The sequence below is a fragment of the Notolabrus celidotus genome, chromosome 3, assembly GCF_009762535.1.
Source record: "Notolabrus celidotus isolate fNotCel1 chromosome 3, fNotCel1.pri, whole genome shotgun sequence".
NCBI lineage: Eukaryota > Metazoa > Chordata > Actinopteri > Labriformes > Labridae > Notolabrus > Notolabrus celidotus.
Window position 1 is genome coordinate 20303037 of NC_048274.1, and position 22814 is coordinate 20325850.

Genomic DNA, 22814 nt, shown 5'->3' on the forward strand with positions numbered 1-22814 from the left:
CTTGTTGAAAGCAGATGTTCTTTCCTTGTCATATCTTATTTCTATATTATAACTTAACACTTTGGGGTTACCTGAACCCTCCTTAAGGTGGCTGTGATTTATTTTGCTGGACACTATGTTCTAAATGGGGACATGAAGCTTCACTCTGGTCTCAGTGGGAGAGACTTTGACATTAAACAACAGATGACCCACAGCTGATCAACTGAACCTTTCCCTGAAGGAAGAGGGGGCCCATCCTAAGTAACTCCCAAGTACCTTTTCACCTGTCCTCCAACACCTTCAGACTAGTATCCTAATAGTCTGGGTCTTCTGGGTGTCCTCCATGCTGAGCTGAGCTGATTCCCACAGATAAATGATACTTGTTTTTCCTCACTTCAAACAACATCTTCTTCATCTGGAAACCTTTGCCAGCCCTTCCCAAAAGTTGACTCATGTTTTTTTTTGCTGTGTATTCAGATTCAACATTGCTCTCATGCAGCTCTTGGGGCGTGCTTGAACAGCATGGAAACTGATGATCAAAGAGAAAACTGTTTCTGTAATCATACGAGGTAATGCTTTTTCTTTTTTTAGAGTTACAGTGCCCTCTAGTGGCTAATTCTTTTGATTTGTTTTTCATTCAGACCATCTGCCCCACCTCAAAAATGTTTTTCTGATGACTTATTTTTCACAACTATTACTGATCACATACAGCCGTTGGACTTAGCACAAAGCCAACCTTAGATGCTGGTAGTGCAGCTGTAATATAGGTCAAACTTAATACATACATTTTGAGTTTAGCTTCCATAAACATGATCATACCTTTAAAATGATTAACTTGTATTTAATTAGAAAATGATCCAGTCCCATTCAAACCAAAGTTGGTAGCCCTCCCTAACCCTTAACTTCATGCTTGTATTCAGTATTTTACTGATACACTTCAAACAATAAGATTGCACTTAGTTTTGTTGTATTTGTGACACTGACAATAAAATATATTCTATTCTATTCTATACTGCATACTTACAAGTTGCAAGGTAAACTTTAACAAAACACGTTTCTACATTATTTTACATCCAGATAAAATTTCCCAAGAGACTGTCTACTTAAAAAGGTATGTCGTTCATCATGCCAAGTTTCACTTTGTCATGAAGGGTATAAAATGGGAATGTGATGCACTATTAAACAGGTCTCAGACTCACAGCCAGCTTCCATGTTATACATCAGGAAAGTTACTAGTCCCCTCCAAGAACAATAAACATACTTCTGATCTGTGACTGCTGTGTACTGATTGTATAAATCTTTAAGTTCACATGAGCTAGTCAGGAAACATTGTATGAGGGTTATAACTATGTTGAATCCGACCACAAAATAGCCTGACCATTGTTTTCTCACAAAAAAATAAAGAGTGAAAAATAGTACAACCTAAGCTAACCCTAAAACAAAGAGAAAAATCATGAAAATAACTGAAACATTAAAAAAAACTGCATAACAAGATCAAAATTTAAGCCTTTAATTGAATTTCACAGCATTTGGTGAACCAATGTATACAAAGAGGAACATAGAAGAATACATTTTTTTTAAAAGATTAAAAAAGGCTTTATTTTCAAGAGGCACAGAAATTAATACTGTTCTTGTATGCAAGTAAAGTTTTTCCCTTTAAGTGAGAGCTACATTATTTTTTAAAGCATAATGAAAGCTTTGAAAAGATGCTTTTTAAGTTGCGTTTTTTGTTCGCTGTTGTTTTGATTCTACAGCTTCATAAAAATGTTGATTTTCTGTACGACTAAGTGAGTAATTAATAACTTGTGTTGTACAGAAGAATTATCTTTGTTCTATATTACAGTATTAATGATACCAAAGCGTACACATTTACTTGTAGATGTCACTCAGAGGGGGCTGAAAGGTTTGGCAGCTTCAGCCATGAAAGCCTCGATCTCCTCCACAGTGCGAGGGACGCAGGTCAACAGCTCAACACCATCATGTGTCACCGCGATGTCATCTTCAATACGGACCTACACATGGGACAGACACCACTCAGTCAGTCAAACAGGGAACAAGTTAAGAGGAATGTGAAAATGTTCAGTCATAAAAAGTAAGTGTCAAAGAAACCACAGAAAAACCTTTAGAGAATGCAGGAGGAAATGTGTGTTGTGCTGGCTGCTAAAGTTGCTGCAGCGGCTATGCAGGACACATATGTGGCTATAACATTACACAGCTTTGAGATCAATCCTTTTGTTTGTCCTTTTTACTTCCTGATACCATTTTTTGAAGTGAAAAGTTTGCTTTAAATTTATGACAAAAAAATGGTGCTAAAATGCTGTCCCTATTAAAGCATCATCATCCTCATGGCTCTGACGCAAATTCAATTGATGACTTTCAGGTCACAAAAACTTCATGTATAAATGAAAAAAGCCACAGCAGGACAACATCTTGATATTATCAAATTTTCTCATGTTGAGGCCTCAGTTTCATTTAGTAATATGTTGTAAAGTGACAATGTTTTGTATTTCTTAATAACTTTAAGCATAAGTTGTGTAACATTTAGACACAGCATGCTGTAAAACAGAAAAGAAAATCTATTTAACATTCTATGGACCAGGTATGAAGCAAGCTCTCAGCTGCCACTTTATGTCCAGTGAACTTCAGCATCAGTGGGGAACGAACGACTAATCCTCTCCTCAACTTGATCAATTCCATTTGTCTGTTGTTTAACAAAGTGTAAAAAGCATAACAAATAAAACTGTGCAGGCAGACTCACCCCTCCAAAGCCCCGGAAGCGAGCCAACACTTGGTTGTTGATGAAGCAGCTCTGTGCAGGGTTTGCCAGAGCCTCGTCCAGCAGGTGGTTGATGAAGTAAATGCCAGGCTCCACCGTGAGGACCATCCTCTCCTGCACCAGGCGGCCCATCCGAAGACTCTTCAGCCCAGGTTCAATTATACGCTCCACTCCCTAGACAACAGCACATTTTATTCAAACTACAATACTTCACTGTAGTAATACTTCAGATATCAGCATTTAGCAACTTATTTCGTATTAGTTTATGTTTTTAAGTTGTGTTTGCAGGGCTCTAAGGCTTTTAATGAGAGCACAGGACAGTAGATAGAACAGACAACAAGGAGAGAGAATAGGGAGTCCATAGGGCAACGGGCCGCAGGTGGGAATCAAACCCGGGCTGCCCACATGAGGACTATAGCCTCTGTCCATGGGACTTAACCACCAGGCCAAAGCGGTGCCCTGAAAGTACTCATTTTTAAATCAGACATAATGAACTGAATGGTCTCTGCAACCAGACTGAACAAGGTCACTGTTTCAGGACAAACATAACTACAGGAATCCACAATAAAGTTGGACTTTATACATTTTTTCAGGTGTTAAATCAAAAAGTAGAATAATGCCTCTAACTTTCTTTAATGTCCAGTGCTAAAAACATTTCTACCAAGGAAAGATGAAAAAAGATTCAGGCTCAGACCTCCCTGCACGTCTCCTGCCTGTCAAACTGAAACTAACCAGCTCTGTATTCCAATTTCATAACATGCTTCCCACTAACATGATCTACTGGTTGACAGTCAGCAGTTCCTCTGAAGCTTCAGTGGATTAAATGTTGACCGTATGTAGCTGACTGCAAACATCCCCAACCACAACCTGAAACTGTCAGTGTTAAAAGTTCAAGTCAACATGTCACCTTCCTCTCTCTCCTGACCTCAGCCTGAACTTGTTCCTGCAGCTTGGCCTTTTTTGTTTCTGTTCTCACTGCTACACACAGGCTCTGTATTATTGATGACACATCAACACTGGAGGAACAGGAGTAAGTTTTTCTTCTTCTGCAGTCTGGAGACTTTGACTGTTACACCACTAACTGCTAGTTGCTTGTGATGTGGCCAACCTTGGAAGCAAAAGTGTCCTGTTTTTACCTCAGGGTATCCCCCAACATCGTGCACATCGATGCCCAGCAGGTGTCCCAGGCCGTGGGGCATAAAGACGGAGCCCAGGTGGACCCTGAACATGTCTTCCACACTGCCGGTCAGGATGCCAATCTTCACCAGCTCCTCAAGGTGAACCCGGTCAGCCAGGCGGTGCATGTCAGTCCACTTTACACCTTGGACACAAACATATGACATTGTTGTTAATGAAGAGCTGGGGCCTGTACCACAAAGCAAGATTTGCAGTTAAATTTGCAGGGTTCTATGAAGGTGGGTCAGTTCTTCCCAGGGTACAGGGAACAGGTTTATGATGTATTGTTTCAATCTGTTATTCATCTTTAGCATTTGTTATGAATATTTACATGGATGCTATGCTGAAATGTTCATTACTATGCAATGTCCCTTTAAATAAACAAATAAGAACACCTTACCATATCACCCTCTGAAAAACATTACTTACTGACCAATCAATTTTCTTGAAGGTGGAGCAGGACTCTTTGTTTACTTCAAACTTTAAGTTGTACTGCACCAATACCATCCTATGACAGAAACTCAAAAAAGCACTGGATACTTCTAGTTGTATCAATAAGATGTAAAATTCTGCTTATTGCTTTGAAGCATGTTTTCATTATCTAAATACCTCTCCATTTGATCACGTCAGGACTGCAGCTGAAACAGGATGTCTAAAATCATCACATATGTCACTAGCATACATCTGTGTGATGAATGAATATAATTGAATAAACAGGTGTTAAAACAGTCAGCTCTATCCTGCACTATTAATGACCTTAATTTGCACATTCACACACGATGAGTCTTCTTTTTCTGCCATCTCCTCCTTCATCTGCAGCTGCAGCTTTGTTGAATTTACTATGCAGTTTGAGATGATCTCATCAGATTTTTTATAGTGATAGCTTTGAGTTTGCAAAATATGATAATCTGTTGAGACTTGTTCATGTTTGTGGTTGGTCATACTCTTCAAAGAACAGCCCTTTTCTGTGAACACACTCATAGAGACCCTGGGTTGATTTTGCATGATCTCCTTTGTCAGTATGAGTCCTAGACCACGCTAACATTCTACTTTCAAGTTTCATTTATAAAGAAATGTTATTTGCAAAACCAGAGTACATGCAATTAGAAGCAGAAAGATATCCTAGATCTTACTGAAAATGATTCAAGGATGTTTTTAGGTTTGAAAAAAATCTGTGTGGTAACTAGAGGATAAAGATGACTAATAAATACAGCAAAAAATGTTAAGTTTTAGCTCAGTTAGCTTACTTGCCTATTTGGAGCTTTGATAAATGAAATTAAAACTAAAAGAGCCAAGAGATAACAGGGTCAAATTGAGAATGAAATAAAACATAAAGAGCCAAACAGATTTTGTGTTTTCATTTAAAAGTACAAAGAAAATCTTGGATGTTCTCAAAGATTTAGGAGAGGAGCTGCAGGACTAACAGGTACATTTACACCCCATATTTTCATCCACAGGGGCTTACTGTGTCGTGTAAGGCTAATTACTAACTTTTATTCCTATGTGTAATGAATAATCATTATGATAATGACCTGGTTTAATGGCGGCCATGACAGCTCTGGAGGACTTGAGGACGGCCTCGTAGATGGCCCTCTGGTCTGCTGTGAACTTGCCGTTGGCTGGGAAGGAGCAGGTGATGTCAGAAGAGTAACAGTAGTACTCTCCACCCATGTCAAACAGACTGCAGGGGGGAAAAAAATCACCATTCAGTCACATTTAGTCAAAAACAGAACTGGGTTTGTGTTTGAAGTGTTTCCTAGCCTTTAGCTAAAATCTACTGAAGAACACTAACCACATGTCTCCATCTGCAATCGTCTTGTCGTTGGGAGCTCCAGCATGGCCATAGTGGAGGATGGAGGAGTTGTTCCCCCTGTTGGCAAAAAATAATATGTATGAATCTATAACACAGAGTAACTACTACTCCAGTCTTCTGATATTTGATCAGTTTCTTTTACCGTGTAACTATTAAAGACATACAGCACACCTTTGATGAACCACTCGGAAGATCAGGTCGTTATTTTTCAAGCTCTTAATTTAACTGGGAAGATAACTTGTATCCACTGGCCACCAATCCTCATGAGGCACTCATTACACATGGCCTTTAATACAAAAGGCCAAAACATGATTATAATAATGTCTCAAAATTCCTCATAGAAAATTAGACTACCACCCAACAGTAGCCTGGCAACAAAGAGGAATTAGATGTATTTTTTCAGCAGCATGGTTTGGTACAGACAATAAGAACTTAGGATACTGCAGGGTTAATTAATGTGTATCCTATAGTCTGTTTCTGTCTTTGATTGCAGTCCAGAGGCTAAAAAGGCTGCTCCATCATATATATTATAAAGTGTTTCTACATCTTTTGTATTTTATTAATTATCTTCTTTGATATGCAGATAGAATTAGATGGGTTTTGGTCTGAAGAATCAATTTTTAACCTATAATCTTCTTTTTACCATGAATGAAAATGTGGATTCCAGTAACGAAGCCTTAGTTTGACACACTAGTTTGACAAATCTCCTCATCCTCATCTCTTGTACTTCACCTCAAAAACGCCACAGGACCCCTCGATAAAAGCATATACTTCAACAAAAATAGAACAGGTACAGAAAGGTGTTCATTATCTAAGTTTACATCCAAATCATCCAGATCTTCAAAGAGAGACAAAAAACTGTGTGGCTCTACTTTCTGCTTGCCTAACTGCATCCTCATTAATTCAAAAACAACTTCTCTCCGGAGATTAAAGCACCTTAACAAGGGGGCGGGGTTACTGAATGCAACTGTTAGGGCACCCATCCAACAGCGACATTCTATAACAAACACACATACATCTCAAATGTTATAAATCACTTTGCATATAGAATTGTAAACTTTGACTTTTACCATCTGTAAATATTTCTCTGAATCCTTGTAAAATGAATGAACTATTTAAATTATTATTTCACACATGAATTTAAATTATTATAAACAATATGAATTGCATTTAGGCTCCTACATACATTATCCTTATTATAAGATAATATAGCAGGCGTATAGCTGGTAGATTATATAAGATGTTTTGATTTTTGGTGACTGAGTAAAGCAGTTATTGTACTTCTTCAGAGGCAGTGAAGACAAACATGCACAGGTGTCACTTAACTATGCATGTTTGTAATGGGCATGCATGGTATGAGAAAAATATGCTGAACATATGGCAGTACTGAAAATATGATATGTTCAGTACTGCCAAAACATATGGTGCAATAAATAAACAAATACTGCAAGATTAATATTAGGTCTAATTCATGGTTTCTATGTCTATCAGCTGTTCTTCAGGTTTTTTGTGATGTGACATGTCTCTCCTGAATCCAAAAAAATTAAAACAAAACTTTTCCATCCCTGAATTCATCATACCGATTGTAATCTGAGGGTTGCTAATGGCTAGCTTTATCTTTTGTCTGACTGCATCGAAATGCTGTCAAAGTATGGCTACTACTGCAAAACTAGAACTCCACCGAGATGATAAAAAGTTAACTTGCTGAGTGAGAAAGCATTGCTTGTTGACTAAAATACTAACTTTTTTATCCACTGTGATAAATTGAAACTTTTGTGATGTGTTTTTTTGTGAATGTTAATGTTGTGTCAACCTTGAAATAGCGATTGATTGTGCACCCCTGGGTTGCATGTTGTTTTTTCCCCATATTTTAATATTGATGTTTTTTAAAAAACTTTTCCCTTGTATTTAAATTTGCCCCACAACAATCAACCAATCAGCTTTGCTAAAGCGCAGGTCGGCAAAACACACGTTTGATATTTTGGAGCTTTGGGCTTCAGTTCCTCTGCAAATATTTCTATCCTATTTCACATGTTGTCATCTTCTAGAGAAGCATCAGTCAGAAATGAAACAAAGTGGTCCCCCCTCAGTGTGTATCTTGGCAACAAGTGGTTATCAATTATCTGCATTGGAATAGACTGAGAATATTTTCTTTTTTTTTTCTTTTCTACACTTAAATTAATCATGTAATATTTCAATATCTCCCAATTTAGTTTTTTTTCTCTTTTTGTCTGTGTTCTTTTTTGTAATGTGCTTTATGATTTCATATGAAAAATAAAATGCTAAAAAAAAAAAAAAGAAATGAAAAGTTAAACATTTGTCTTACGTTCCACAGATACAGGTGTACGAGGTGTGGCGCATTCCTCCTTTGTTGTAGCAGTAGTGCTGGAAGAGGCTGAGAAAAAAAACAAAACAGTAAGAAAAACATACTGAACATTTTCAGCATAGAGATCACAGAAGGCACTAATTAACTGAAATACTTTCCTTGCCCTCTTTCTGACTCTCTGCCTTTTTAAGAATTCATTCAGCGATTCTTTAATCATCACCCAGTCAAACACATCAAACACTGTGAAAGATGACAAGGTCACGCTTCCTGGATCTTCCATGAAACGAAAGGCTAATCAGCATGAGTGACAGCTGCTCTGACATAAGATTATTAAAATCAATGTTTCAAACAAGGAAAACTGAGTTTAATTACAGCCCGGCTCAGGTTACTATCAGCATGGTAATTCAAAGAGAAATTCAAGTACACAAACCCATACATGCAGTGAAAACAAAGCCACTCACACCTGACCTGACATTTCAGAGATCTGGTCTCAATCTTTAATTTTACATTTAAACTATCTAATTAATCTCCAGAATCATCCATCCATCTAATTTACTCCCCCTGAATTTGGCTTCAGGAGTATTTCTTTTCAACAGTTATTCTCCCTTTGTGTTGATTTCTGTTTTCCTCTTTAACTGATGTAATGTCACTGTCAAAGTGAATAAAAGTTAACATTGAAAGGTGGTTGTGTGCTACAGAAGATGTGTCAGCAGAATGTCCAGAGACATGGTCATTACAATTTCTTATAGGGAGAAAATGAGGATTCATGGGAAAAACACACTGCTTACCTCTCCATCTCATATTCTTTCTGTCCAGGTCTGACATTCTTCATGATCTACAGAGGAAGAAGAGGGATCATATGCAATTAGCAAACTGAGGCCCCATCACCAGTGAGGAAAACTGTTCAAGTTTATCAACATTGGCACCATTACTGAGCCTCCTCAACAATTAAAGTCTTAATCTTTTCCACGATTGATACTTGGTGTTAAAATGAGAGGACAACAGAACCGGTGTTGCTTTAAGAGATTCATTATATTTACTTTCACCAAAATAGTCATTGTATTGACTTGGCTTTGAACCAAGCAGCAAACTCCAGTCTAAAAATATGAGTCCAATGCGGAAGTGCTAAAAACTGCAGTTCATCGAGGATCCACTTGAGGCTGGCTCCGGAAGTACCGGAAACCACATACACACCAATTCAAAGCCGATCTTTACAGATCATAAAGGGGGTGAATTTTTTTTCTGACGTGGCAATTTTGAAGATATTAAGATTACACATCTTCCAATGAGAAGCACAGCACTTCCTCCTCATCCTTTGCTTTGGTAAAATGTAACCAGACTGCAGAGCTTTTAGCACATTTAGAAAACCTCACAACTGATCCTCAGACTTCTTCTTAAAGACCTTGTGGCCTGCAATTCAGCTTTATGTGGCCTGCAATTCAGCTTTATTCAAAACTTCAATATTACTTACTATGCAATCCATGTGTGCTTGTGCACCAGTGATTAGGTTTCAGTGATGTGACTCGACTTGAGTGTTCGTCATAGGACGCATGTGACCCAACAGCAGAATTGATAAGCTCCATCTAAAATGCAGAACCTGGTACTTCATAGAATTGTGTTTCGATCCCTGCTAATAAACATTTTCTTTGGGTTCTTAATGCTGTCTCAAATGCTTCAACTTTTTTGTGATCCATCAATTTATGATTTAATTTGTGCATTTCTAACATTTCTCCACTTCTCTTTTTAATCCTGTCATATTTGTGTGTGCACATGACACTGCAGTCTCACGCCCTCATATGGTCATTGGCCAGTTTACCCATCCTAATAGGGTACATCAAGCACAAGCTTCAAGTTTACAAGGACATGGTATTCATCAATTTAAGAAAAGCTTCATGAATTCTGCCTCAGACTACTCATTGAATTTTTTTAAGAACACATTTAAGAAAAATCTTGAGAGGATGTTTGTGACGGAGGCCCAGTCAGACTGCCCTCCGGCCCCTGCTGATTTGAAAGAGCATTTTCTGCTTTTACTACACATTAACAGAACAATGGACCTTACTTTGAGGACACATGGGTAATAACATAACTCTGAAAAGTCTTTTAATGACACTTGTAAAGGAAACTGTATTGACCGTTCATGGTCAGGGATTTCAGAGGAAAGATAAATGTGAGAGGTTAACTGCTCCTCAACCCCCGAAGACGTTATTCATGGTGATAAAGTGAAATCCTGTGCAGAAGTAAAATATTGCTTTAATGTTACAGCTTATTGGTCAAAGGCTATCTCTGTTAACGGCCAGCCTCCGAGCAGCTGGATGAAGTTTAAATCGATAGCGCTTAAACAGTTTATAGCCTTAGAGGAGCCTGACATCTTGAATCCTTTGGGACAGTTTTAAACTCAATAAGCTGCTTGATACTTTGGCTGTTTCGTCCCATGCTCTGACCTTCTCTTTTTATTCCTTTATTTTATTGTTGAAATTTCAAAACAAACCACTGCAGACCCTGATGGATCTTACCATTTTATGGGCCTCACTGGAGATCCTGTTGGTGTAGCGCAAGACCTCCAGCTCCATGTCGGTCTTAACCAGACGGCTGCAGACAGAGAACAAAATAAGGAGAGAGAGGCCATGTGTCACTGTGCTTCTAAAACTTACAGATTATTAATGCAAAGCTTGATGAATGCAAAGTTCAACAGTTTGAGGAATTCAAATATGTCATACTTTCGGCCTGTATTTTGATAGCTGATACTGAGACAGTGCTGAACTCCTCTTTCTAATAAAATCAATATGACAGTAAATTATGTGGAGAACAAACAGCAGTCACGCGGTCAACCTGTAGATAAATTAAACCTGTCGTGTTTGTTACTCCACCTAAAACCCTCACAGCTTTCTGCTTCAGAGCAGCTACAAATGTTTCAAACCACATTAAAATGAAATATAATTTTTGATTTAAGCTGGGACAAAAAAAGTGCCTGCTAATCATCCCATTTCTAATTCCTCACCTTACATTGATAGATATAGGAGAGTATTAATGATCACCACAACAACAGAAGTAGAAAAATATCCCAAGAGGTGGTAACCAATAGTAACAGGAATGACAGCCCATTAAAGGAGAGCTGTGTGAGCTGTTCAGGGATGGGGGGGCAGACGGGTTCAATCAAGTCTTGCTCCCCAGGAGGTGTGCCTGAAAAGCATTCCTCCTTATTTGAGAAAATGTCAATTCATCTGGAGGGTGCAAACTCTAATGCCAAGGACGACCAGGCGAGCACGGAGTCCATTACATCTGTGCGGCCTGGTTCCCGATTCTGAGAGGGAAGAAAAAACACGCCAGAGAGAAGCTGCTGTTTTTGATTGCACACTCACAATTACCTGACAGGTAGATGTGATTGTTGTGGTTTGAGAGTTAAAAATGAAGCAGAAAACTCAAAGGTTATTATGAGAGAGATCCTGAGTAATGTCTTTATTCACATCCTGAGTCTGATGACTGATTTAAATATTAAACACATTTAAATTACCTACCATTCAACAATGACTGGATGCAGAAGAGTGTTGTTCACTGTGAAGCTGAAATAAAGAACAACAAAGAAACATTAACAACAAAATCAGTATCAAAGATGCTTTGATGAAAGTTTTTTTTAACTTTCTGACTAAAAAACAAATACAAGGTAACATAAGCTGATATATGAGGTTGAAAAGATATATATCAATGTAGATGTGCTGTCACACATTACACATTTTACAAGTAAAAGCGTTTTTTAACAGAATTTAAAGAGTTATGAGACACAAAAGTTTTCTACATGTAATGTGCCAATTTGATTTTGATGAAGAACCTTTTTGTGCTCACCTTATTGTGATTTTCCTGTTTTTGTCCTGCTATAATCATAGAACTGCTTGATTTTGGTGGCACAATCATTGATTCGATGGACCTTTTGCTTTTTGTATATAGCTATTGTTTTTTGTTTGATGTCCCTAACATTGTTATATGACAGTTCCCTGTTGCCTTGCATTTTTTATATCAAAATTGCTGTACATTTAAACATCATGTGAACATCCAGGGACCTCGGGAGTAGTCACTACTTTTGTGAATTAGCAAGTAAAATCTTTTTTATCCAGCATTTTTAAAACACTTGCACTCACATTTATTTGGGAGCACAGAGATGAGAAGAAAACACAAATTAAAAAAATCAAACTAAAATGTGTTAATTAGTCAGAAATAAAAAAGACAGAAATAAAAACAAACAACCAGAACTGCAAGTTAGATAGAGGCCTGTCTGTACAGATGAGTTGTGAGGTGCTTCTTTAAAGCTTTCCTGCTATTTAGTTCAGGTGGATTGGAGAATGGTTAATGAGAAGAAAAGAAAAAAAAGAGATACAATTCCTCTGTTCTATTTCCTCCTTTATTCTTATTTTCCTCTAACTGCTTTCACTGTTTGAATGTCACCAAACTTTCCCAACAGTCTCTCTACCTGCATTTCTCCAATCAGCCCCTGCCTGTTGATCTTTAAATATCACTCTTCTGTCTTTCAGAACTATTTTTACACAACCCGCCTCCTCTCCACCACCAGCCTGACCTTCACGATTTCCACAGAGACCTGACTGAAAGTTTCCATGAACCACCTGCAACCAGACTCTGTGGGGATCTTCACCTGTTATATGTCTTTATCAGTGTCTCAGCTTAATTAAGATGCTTCACACTGATGAAGTCTTAACAACAAAACAAACTGACCTTAACCTAAGATATTTTTTAAGTACACTTCCAGTATTTAACTCTCCTTAATTGAGTAAAATTTATTAACGCATGGATTTGAAATTAGTCTATAGATCTTCTTCAGTCAGAGAGAGGAAAAGCTTGAATGTTGTAATGTATGCAGTAAAGATAAGAACAAAGACCAGCGCTAAGGACAACAGAAACATTTCCAGTAATTGATATCTAACAAGCAAAAGCAGAATTGTTTGCTTAATTCAATTATTTTCAGAATCAGGTTAATGGGCACCAATCATTATGCATGAGAGACTGTTGTATCCTTGGTTAAAAAGAAAGATAAAAAAACGATAGCCTCCAAAACAAACAAACAAAGGAATAATTATGTTCATGCAAAGTGATGCCAATTAAACGTACCGGCTAATTCCTTCAAAGGAGGCTTCACGGCAGATGCTCCCACTATCTGTATTCAGTCCTCGCTGCATGGAAAAAGAAAAACAAACACAATACAAGTACAATGACATCACGGCCAAGTGCTTTAAAATGTCAGAGCGATTCATTAAAATGGTTTACACCCTGGCTCAAACTTTATTTACAAATACGACATGAAAAGACTTGCAAGTCTGGCTACAGATGATTACAACTTGTTTAAAATAAAAATTATTTTCATTTGCTGTTTTCAGAAAAACCTTGGTGATGGATGAGGGTAATAGTGGCTTAATTGTGTGGAGGTAAATAGCGTACCAGTGTGAGGAGAACTGAAGGTCTCATGTTGGACAGAACATCAGCAATCTGAGGGGAGCAGACAGGGAGTAATTAGACGACAACAAGCACAGGTTTTCTTCTCCTGCAGAATAAAGGTCACTCTGGCAGACGCTGTTGAGGCGACGCAGCCTGTCTGCTGCTCTGCGGCACACCAAATGACAAACCTCGAGCGACTTTATTACTCCTCCGCCAACAGACTAAATGTCAGATAGCAAGTCTCTGAAATAGCAGATCCTCAGTGTTCACAGACTGGTGATATTTAATCTTTGTTTTTATTAATAATAACATCGACATCAAACTCTTATCGCACTTCTGAAAAAAGCTTCCCTAACACCTAAAATCTTAATTAGGAGACAAGGAATATACTGTTTTAATGCTAAGTATTGTTGGGACTATATTGGTTTTTAAAAGAGATCACACGAGTAAATGAACAGATAGCAATAACTTCAGTCTGTAAAAGAGACTGCCTTAACAGTTCATGTTTTTCAATGTATGTCAAAAAGTATCTGATAGAAGACTTCTGAGATTTGAATTTATTTTAAGCATGAATGAGATTTTTTTTGTGTGTGCAGCAGATGTAAATCACTGGAGTAAAACACACCTGTCAGTCAAGTAAAGCCAGAAAAAGCAGATAAAACAACTCTAGAGATTGCTGAAAGAAATTGAATTTTTCTGAAGCACATAAAAATATGGGAACTCAATGTTAATAAAACCCTATGTGGGCACTCCTGTGTATTCTAAAGTAAGCTGCTCACTTGCAGAATAACAACTAAAGTTTGGAAAGTGGAGATGTGACTCATGCATTTACTTTTTTTATTTTTTTAATATCATCACGGATCCAAAAATATAAAATAAAAATATCTGCCCACTTGCCAGTTTAGCAACAGGAAACACTGTGTGCAGCAATACTTATCATGAGTGTGTTTAGAATATAAGAAACTGCTCAAATATTCATGACCTAGTTTGGATTTAAAATGAAATATTGTTCTCTTTCAGATCCTTCTGCAGGCAGCGTTGCCAGCTGAATGCTGAACACCAGAAACTGATTTCTTTGTCTTATAACAGTATGAGTTAAACAAATACAGAGGCAGTTATTACAGGATTAATGTTTTCTTATAATACATTGCAGTGCAGAGCTGTGATACCTCATTGAAGAACTGGCTGTTGACAGAAGTGAAAATTTGAATCTCAACCTGTGACTAATTAGGGAAATCTAACACCTCAAGCAGGTGTGGAGATGTCAAAATCCCGAAATAACATCAGCGGGATGAGTCATCAGGAGGTCACAGTGTTAATAGAGAAATAAATATAGAGCTGTGATCATTTCAACACAAACTTGCGCAGTAAAGTTAATATTTGAAATGATCATACGCAGTTGCACATTTATTTCTGGATAGATAGAGCTTTTTATTTTAGTCAAATGATACTATTTTGATTTGACGGGCACACCTCCAAAATAGCTACAGAGCTGTCAAACCTCCAGGATACATCCCCTGGGAATCACTGAGTATATATATATATATATATATATATATATATATATATATATATATATATATATATATATATATATATATATATATATATATAAACATATATTTCTATATGTTTCCCCAGGCTCTAACAGCCAATCACAGACCGCCTCAATTTGAAGCGTTTTTTTGAGACAAGGTTGGTAAAATAAGAAAAAGGAACTACAAGACACTATAACAGATATAGTAAAAGTACAATAAAATACATCCCAAGAAATGTTTGGGTCTTTGATCTCAGCTGGACGTGTGCCCATCATTAAGTAACAAATTACTGTAACTCCTCTACTAATTGTAGTAACTAAGCGTATCAAGTAATATTTCAAATTCACTACTGCCATTAAAATTAAACAGAAACTTTTAAAGTGAATACTCGTTACTGTACATCAAACAGAGAAGAACTACTGTACATGAGAAATCATTCTTCCATCTGAAACAATGATGTGCTGAGTAAACACACACAACGGCTGCTGATCATTCAGATGGAGCTCTTGTCTTGGAAATATCAGCATTAACAGTGGTACAGTGCCTGATCTGAACTGAAAACTGAAGTGACACCTTCAATCTGAAAGGTCCCTGTACAAATTGAGAAGTAGCTTTTCCAGGAGTCCAATAAAAGAATGATGGCGCTCACCTTTAAAAACAATCTGTGGAGGTAGTGGTGTCCTCTGCTGTAACTTCATAGTTCAGTAACTTAACATTAAGGTTCACTTGCTGCACAGAAAAAGGTCACACGCACAGAGGCTGTGAAGACCAACACTTACAGAGACAGACTTACATCACAGGCGTATTGCACCTCATCCACAGCGTACTTTGTCTTGAAGTGCTCTTTGGAATAGATCCTGTGAACACATGTAAAAAGGAACTAGTGAAGAAAATAGCAGGCACCAAGGAAGGAGTCTTACACATACACACACTGAGCATTTTAGGAATCAAAACAGGCAGGGTAAAGACCTGAGAGACAATCAAGACATGGAAAATGTGAACCAATGCTTTGGGAGCCTGGTCTGTTGCCTTGAATTTGGCTCTCTTACTATCGGCCATGATTTTACCTTGGAACCTTCAATAACAATATTTGGATGAATACATATTTGTACGCCTCCATCCTGGTTGACATAATGCCATTTTTGTGAATCTTCAATCTCACAATCCATGCTTTTGCGCAAACCATACTTTACTAAGCATATAAATTTACACCAGACCATTAGTCACAAAATAAAACCCATGTTGAATTCAAGAAGACTTAAACTCGCAGCTGGGATCATGAACTTTTTAGAAAAATGTTCCTGAGATAATAAATCTATTGAAAAGTAAAGCTTTTTTTACATCTGTTTCAATATAATCTGTTTTCAAGAGTCGTACCAGGCTAGCCGTTAAGAAGAATGTTGTCACCACAGAGCTTCAGTTTTAAAACCAAGAGGCTATCTACACTTTGTTATATCCTGTCTGAAGATACCTGCTGAATTTAAGTTACCAAACACAAATGCTGATTGAGTAACTTGTGTTATTATTTTATATGTGTCACATGAGTTAAAAAGTTGTTCTGTGGTTTATAGATGAGGGGAAGAGCACACGTGACACCATCAAGAGTCAGCAGGTTATTTACTGATCATCGTGTGGAGTGGTTTCACTGAATAGCTTGCATGCAATCAAGAGTCTAACTGCATGTACTACGTCTTTAATCCACTGAAGTTCACATAAAATTATTTCAATATTGTATTCAGGTTTTTAAATAAAGCAGCAAAAATTAACCCAGGACTTGTTTACCTGCAAGTTTAGGTTATTTTACAATTACATTGCAAAAGCTGAATTTACAGCCATTTGCAAAAGGCATCATAATTTCCTAAACGAGCAGTAAAATGAAAATAATAATAATAATTATAATAATAATTATGATTAATGTTATCTGACTTATTAACTCTTTTTAACCTTGTGTACAGTGCACTTAAGATCTGAAGTTCTGCAGCAGTGTTTGGTATTAGAATAGTAAATATGTATGCAATAACATAGGGAGACAAAAATACTGTGTGAAAGGTTCTTCATGACTTTGTCAATACATAAAGTGACTACAAACACTGGTGGAAAAACATGTTTTCTGCTTTGAATAAAAGATGTAACTGTGTGTGACTTTGTCGACTCTTTCTTCAGGTTGCAGCCTGCAGCTATGGACCAGCTGGTTCTGATTGTTGGCCATGTACTGCGCTCTTTGAAGATTAGTGTGACTCACTCTCCCATCCAAGTAGCATAGCTCTCAGGCAGTTTGGGAACAAAAAGGATGGATTTCCCTGAATCCACATCAATGGCTCCATAGCAGTCAGCCTCAGTTACTCCAAAAGCCCAGTGGAAGAAAGACTCCTGTAGAATGGAGAGAAGGAGTCTGAGCATTAGAGAAGGAGATTAGAACGGGCAGCTAGAGGAGAGTTAGATTTTTAACGCATTACAAATTATTTGATGCTGTCCTTCATTAGGACAGGTAGTTCACGGTGAATACATATAGCAAGATGAAAATAAAGCCTTCACTTAGGTGAGTATTTTTTGTGTCAGAAAAACTGACAAAAGTGATTTTTTTCTGCAGGGTGGCGGGCCTGTATTTTTGACAAAGTGAGATGATTTACTACCAGAAAAGCTAAGAACTGGACTTTTCAGCTGTATAACCCAGATAAGGTTTTTGTGGCACTGAGACAGTACCCTAAAGGCTTGTTGTGATTGGAGACAACTAACCTAAATTTGCTCAGAATTCATGCAAATCAGGTTTGTTAAAAAACTGGATCTTCAACACATGTCTGCTGTAATTTCAGGGCTTTGTTAACCACTAAAATGGAGGTCTGGCTTTCAATTGTAGAGGCACAAGAAACACCCTTCACACTTTCCCACTGATCATTGCCCGTGTTGCTCAGCTGCTCTGATGCACTTTCTTCATTCTGGATTTCATGCCGTGCTTTGTGACACAATGATAGTGACGCAAAAGCAGTGAAATCTAATTTTATCATTCACAGCATGTAGGATGAGACACATGTAGAAATCTGATTACAATCACATTTTTTAAAACACCTTAAATGTGGCAAGAATCCAAGTTCTAGGTTTTCACCTCTTTTGCAGCTCAGATTTTGTAATATCTATCTGGTTCAAATTAGCCAAAAACAAAATATAGGTTTCTGCCTGCAGCAAGGTCAGAGGGGAATGGGCACATGGAGATATGCTGGAGGTGCTTCAAGTTGCAACTGACTTGGATGGATGGCTGAGATTCAAAGATTCATTCAGTGTCATGAGTGAGTGTTTACTTGGACTTTACTTCATTTAACAGTGTTTTATCCTAGGGTTCAATCACACTTTTAAGGGGGCTTTTAACATTGTATTAACAACAAGGCCAGTTCAAATAGCAGATATATGTTTGATTGAAGGTTAGCCTGGGAACAGCTGATCTCAGTTAGGGGTTCCACTAGAAAGCAGTCACAGCTTTTCATGGATTTATTTGTAAATTAATTTAAATACCCACTAATCTACCAGCACAAATCCTGTTATTATAAATTGTGTGGGGTCCTTAACTTATAACCTTATAAAATATATTTCAATTAGTGAATGTTACATCTAAATAATAGCATGGGGTAATAACTTAAGCACTGCAACTAAAGTTAAGGGTTAAGGGTTTCAATTTAATAGAAATCAATTTCCATATGGATATCAATTTCCAAGTTGAAACCAGTTCTTGACACCTACTCGGGTTCAAGATTTTGTCCTCCACCAACCACTTACCTGTCTGAAGAGCTGGTCTGTGTCCGTGCAGTACCTCTGCTTCTGCTCTCCTCCCTGCAGCACCACCACTGACTGGGGCACCAACCCATCTTTGGCCTTCAGCCCGTCACACAGACGTCGACGGTTCTCTGCAAACAGGGCAGCAGACACCCTCAGGGTGTCATTACCGAGCCAGTAGACGGATCTGAAAAGATGGGGGGGGGGGCACAAAACAGGGTGGTTCAGGGGAGAGCTGTGGCTTAAAGCTGCAGTTGGTAGGATTGGGGTAAAAAAAAAAAACTGTACACTCATCAACAGCCATCAATAAATGAGGTATTTTGATATTTTGGTGTGTTTTCCAAAGCCTCTGTATCCAGCAATCTATAAATTCCAATTGCTCTCGTCAGCTCTGAACAAACAGAGCCACTCGCCTGATTGGTCCTCCTACATCGTCCTGATTGAGCATGCACTATGATCTGTACGTGGGCGGGGCTTACAGGAGCAGAGGGGACAGCTTTAAGAGACTGGCCCTGGTCTAGAGTAAGACTGGTCCACAAGCCTTTCATAAATAATGGAAATGTGTCCAAATTATTGCATCTACTCTTCAGCCATCTTTAATCCTACTCCAGGTTACAAAATAAACCAATCAGAGATGGGAAGGGGTTACTAACAAGATCATGCATAATATATGGGCACCAATAACCATCAGGATGCAGACATTCTGCTGTAATCGATAAATTGCAACACAATCATATTATACATCATGACATCTGATTAACTGAAGAATACAAATTAACCTTAAAAGGTTCTATGCAGGATTAATGTCATTAGCACCACCGCCATTGGTCATGAATTAGTGACGCTGTGAGATAAATTAGAAATATCAAGATTTTGCACCAGGTAGAGGATAATTATACCCCACGAGTTGGGATATTCCATAAAACGTTCTATTGTAGAACTTTCTTTCAGTCTTTTTCATACCCAACACATAAACACACAAAGAAGAGGGCACCCATGATTCCCTATTAGATCCATCTGCAGGTTATAAGGATTTGCTGGGTCATTTGAGTCTGAAAAAGTTATCCAGCCACAGCCCAGACCGTCTCCAGTTACTGTTAAGACATAGATATAGACAGAAACACATCTTTTTTTCTGATAAGTCCAGTAATTTATCTTGATCTTAGCCATGGCTTTGTTGATAAGATAACAAAATGTCATATCTGGATCACTCTAAACCGTACCAAAGGTTAATCCATAACAACCTCGCAGTGGATCAAGGATTTCTGTATCATTCACTGGTGGAGGAGTTGGCAGGTGTAGCTGTGAGGACAGATAAGAGCCACTCAGGTGATAAATTATGTTCTTAGAGTAGAAAGTCTACACAACTGAACTGCATGACAATCCAAATAAATACTTGTCATTAGCCCTAAAATAGGAATGTAAATCATCTAAAATGTTGAGTTTCTTAAAAATATAACTCACACTTGAAACAAAAATCATCGTCAATGTCTAAATGTCAAACTATGTTAATCTTTGAGGAAAGGGTAAAACTGGATTACATAATCTCAGAGGGTGTGTGTTGTTTGTTCCAGACTCTAGCAGAAGTTTCTGCATGTCTGCTGATCACTGACAACTTTCTGATTACCGCAGCAGATTCTCCTTGTTTTATCAAATGATCATAACAAGATTGCCTTGGTTGCTTCATGATAACAGAATACAAAGTTTGTTCTATAGAGATCATCTGACAGCCTAATTACTTCAGAACATTGTGCAATATACTTAAAACACAATGAAACAGGAACAAATATTCAGTGTTCAAGGAAGGTCTTCTGTCTTTGTTTCTTTTTTAGACTTAAGAAATTGCAGGATTGTACATGTTTGCAGAAGTGAGAGTAGACTGCTACATTTCAATTCACTTAGAATACTTATAAATACACAATTCTGAATTAGTTCTATGGATCCCTTTATTCAAGTCACATCCATGATTTATCAACGATACACGTTACAAGATAATATACTGTTTGAACACAAACCGACTGCATTGCATGAAAGTACATTGATGGAAAACAACTAACCATAATGAAGGTACAGAGTATGTGACATACACATTTTTTAAGATATAAATGTGTACACAGTTATTCTAATGGTTTCTAGTTTGGGGTCAGGATCATCCAAAAGGCATACAACTTCAGATTTCAAAGGAAGAGGGAGAAGAAGAAGGAGAAGAACGATTCAATATATTTTCTATTTTAGTAAAACTACATTATTGACAATTTAAATGTGTAAGTAACCTGTTATGTTTAATTGGGATGACAGCACTTTCAGTTTTACCTGATGTAAAAAAGTGCAATTTAATATTTTATTAAGACAGTTAACAATATTAAATATAACTCCCCAAATGTTGTGTCGCGTTCAGATAAATACCTTCGAACCTGAACTTCAAATGTGTTTGGTATAAGGACATTTTAAGGCTTCTGGTTAACATGCATCTCTTTTTGCATCTCTTTTTGCATGTGCATCGCCAGACGAGCTCGCGAGCTTTGCGGAGTGGCATTTCTATTTTTCTGCATGTAGAAAGAAAATGTCAAGAGTAATTTAACTTTCTGACTAAATAGTATTTATTATAGTTAGTCAAAGCACTGTTAGAAATCAGAAAACTCAACTCACTGTGGTGCAGCCATATTGACGTGCTGGTCCGGACTGTCACGTGCTGACAGGGATCACGTGAGTTTGGTACTGCTCTGGCGCTAGTCAGCTGACGTGGCATCGTGCTGCGTTCATGTCAGTAGGAAAAACTCAACTCAATGGTAAATGCATACTCCTCCTATGAAAAATAAACCTTATGAACCGCTGTCGTTTGCAAAGTGTTGCACTCATAGGAAAAAAGGGGAAAGAAGAAGAATAAATCAATTTAAAGAGCATCGAGAAAAAAGATTAAAGAATAAAGACGGTCAAAATAATGCAGTATTATGAGCTACGTACTTCGGAAGATATCCGTCCAATTTCCTATACCCTTTAATGTCACACCATCAAACATTACATGTCAGCAGGTCAGCACCGTAGACTGTATAAAGTCAGTACTTATTTAGTTCAATGACAGGAATCTTTAAATAGAGGATACAAAAGAAAATAATGTTCATGTACATGGATGCATAAGGATTTTAAATTAAGGTTTAATCTTAAGGAGTTAATATACATTGATAATTTGTTTCATTTGTAGGCTAGCAAGTATGTTCAGAATAAAATGTTTTGTTTTATGTGAATGTCATGCGGTAGGTTTGTTAAAACATATTTCATTTATTAACATCAAGAGATGAGATTGACTAGTTGCCTATTTTAATGTTAAAGATTGTACAGTCATAGGATATTTTTGTGGCTTAATCCCAGAGTTTAAAGGGACCCCTGAATCTGCTCTGAGAACAGAGCAACCCAAGCCCCAGAAACTCCTTAACCCAGGGAGTCCACAGGATACGTGTGCGCCACATTGCGGCTGCGCAGCGTGTTTGCTCCGACCGAGGGCAAGCGTATCTCTGGCAGAGCGGCGCGGGGGCATGCTTCCGAGACAGAGCTTCCGAGACAGAGCTGAGGCGTGCCCTGTGGACCATAGAACAATGCACGGCGCGGCGCAGCCGTAACGTAACGCCACGCATCCTGTGGACCCAAGGCTTAAGAGTCTAAACCTGCTGTGACTTCAAAAGCAAAGCCTCGAGTAACTAAAACATTAACCTGTAGAGTCACAGCCTGTAAGAACTACCTGTTTACAGCAGACTGGTTATGGGACGACTTTGAACGATCTGGAGGTTTACCCTAAAGAAAACCCACCCATTTTTTTCCATTGAAATTTAAAATCGGATTAGATAGAAGTAAAGCGTCTGTCATTTGGTGCATTTACTGTGAAGAAACCTAAAAGCCTTCTTATCTAACTCAGTTCAGACTTTGGGAACAACAAATTGCACAATGTCCAACACACAGGTTATGATTTTCACTCTACGTAGAGTCAAAGAGACGAAAAGTAGGCAG

The 22814-nt window shown here is 37.8% G+C and overlaps 1 protein-coding gene across 1 annotated transcript; it reads right to left on the bottom strand.

The window, feature by feature from the left end:
- Positions 1-1473: 1473 nt before the first annotated feature.
- pepd (peptidase D) lies at positions 1474-21588 on the bottom strand. Its single transcript, XM_034680594.1, has 15 exons — positions 21462-21588; positions 18816-18999; positions 17290-17417; positions 15841-15904; positions 13513-13560; positions 13186-13247; positions 11586-11630; positions 10584-10659; positions 8859-8905; positions 8071-8139; positions 5724-5801; positions 5464-5612; positions 3892-4076; positions 2738-2929; positions 1474-1991 (listed from the first exon to the last, which is right to left on the bottom strand). Exons 1-15 carry the CDS (start codon positions 21473-21475, stop codon positions 1866-1868), a joined length of 1467 nt encoding a protein of 488 aa, XP_034536485.1. The 5' UTR covers positions 21476-21588; the 3' UTR covers positions 1474-1865.
- Between the last annotated feature and the right edge of the window lie 1226 nt (positions 21589-22814).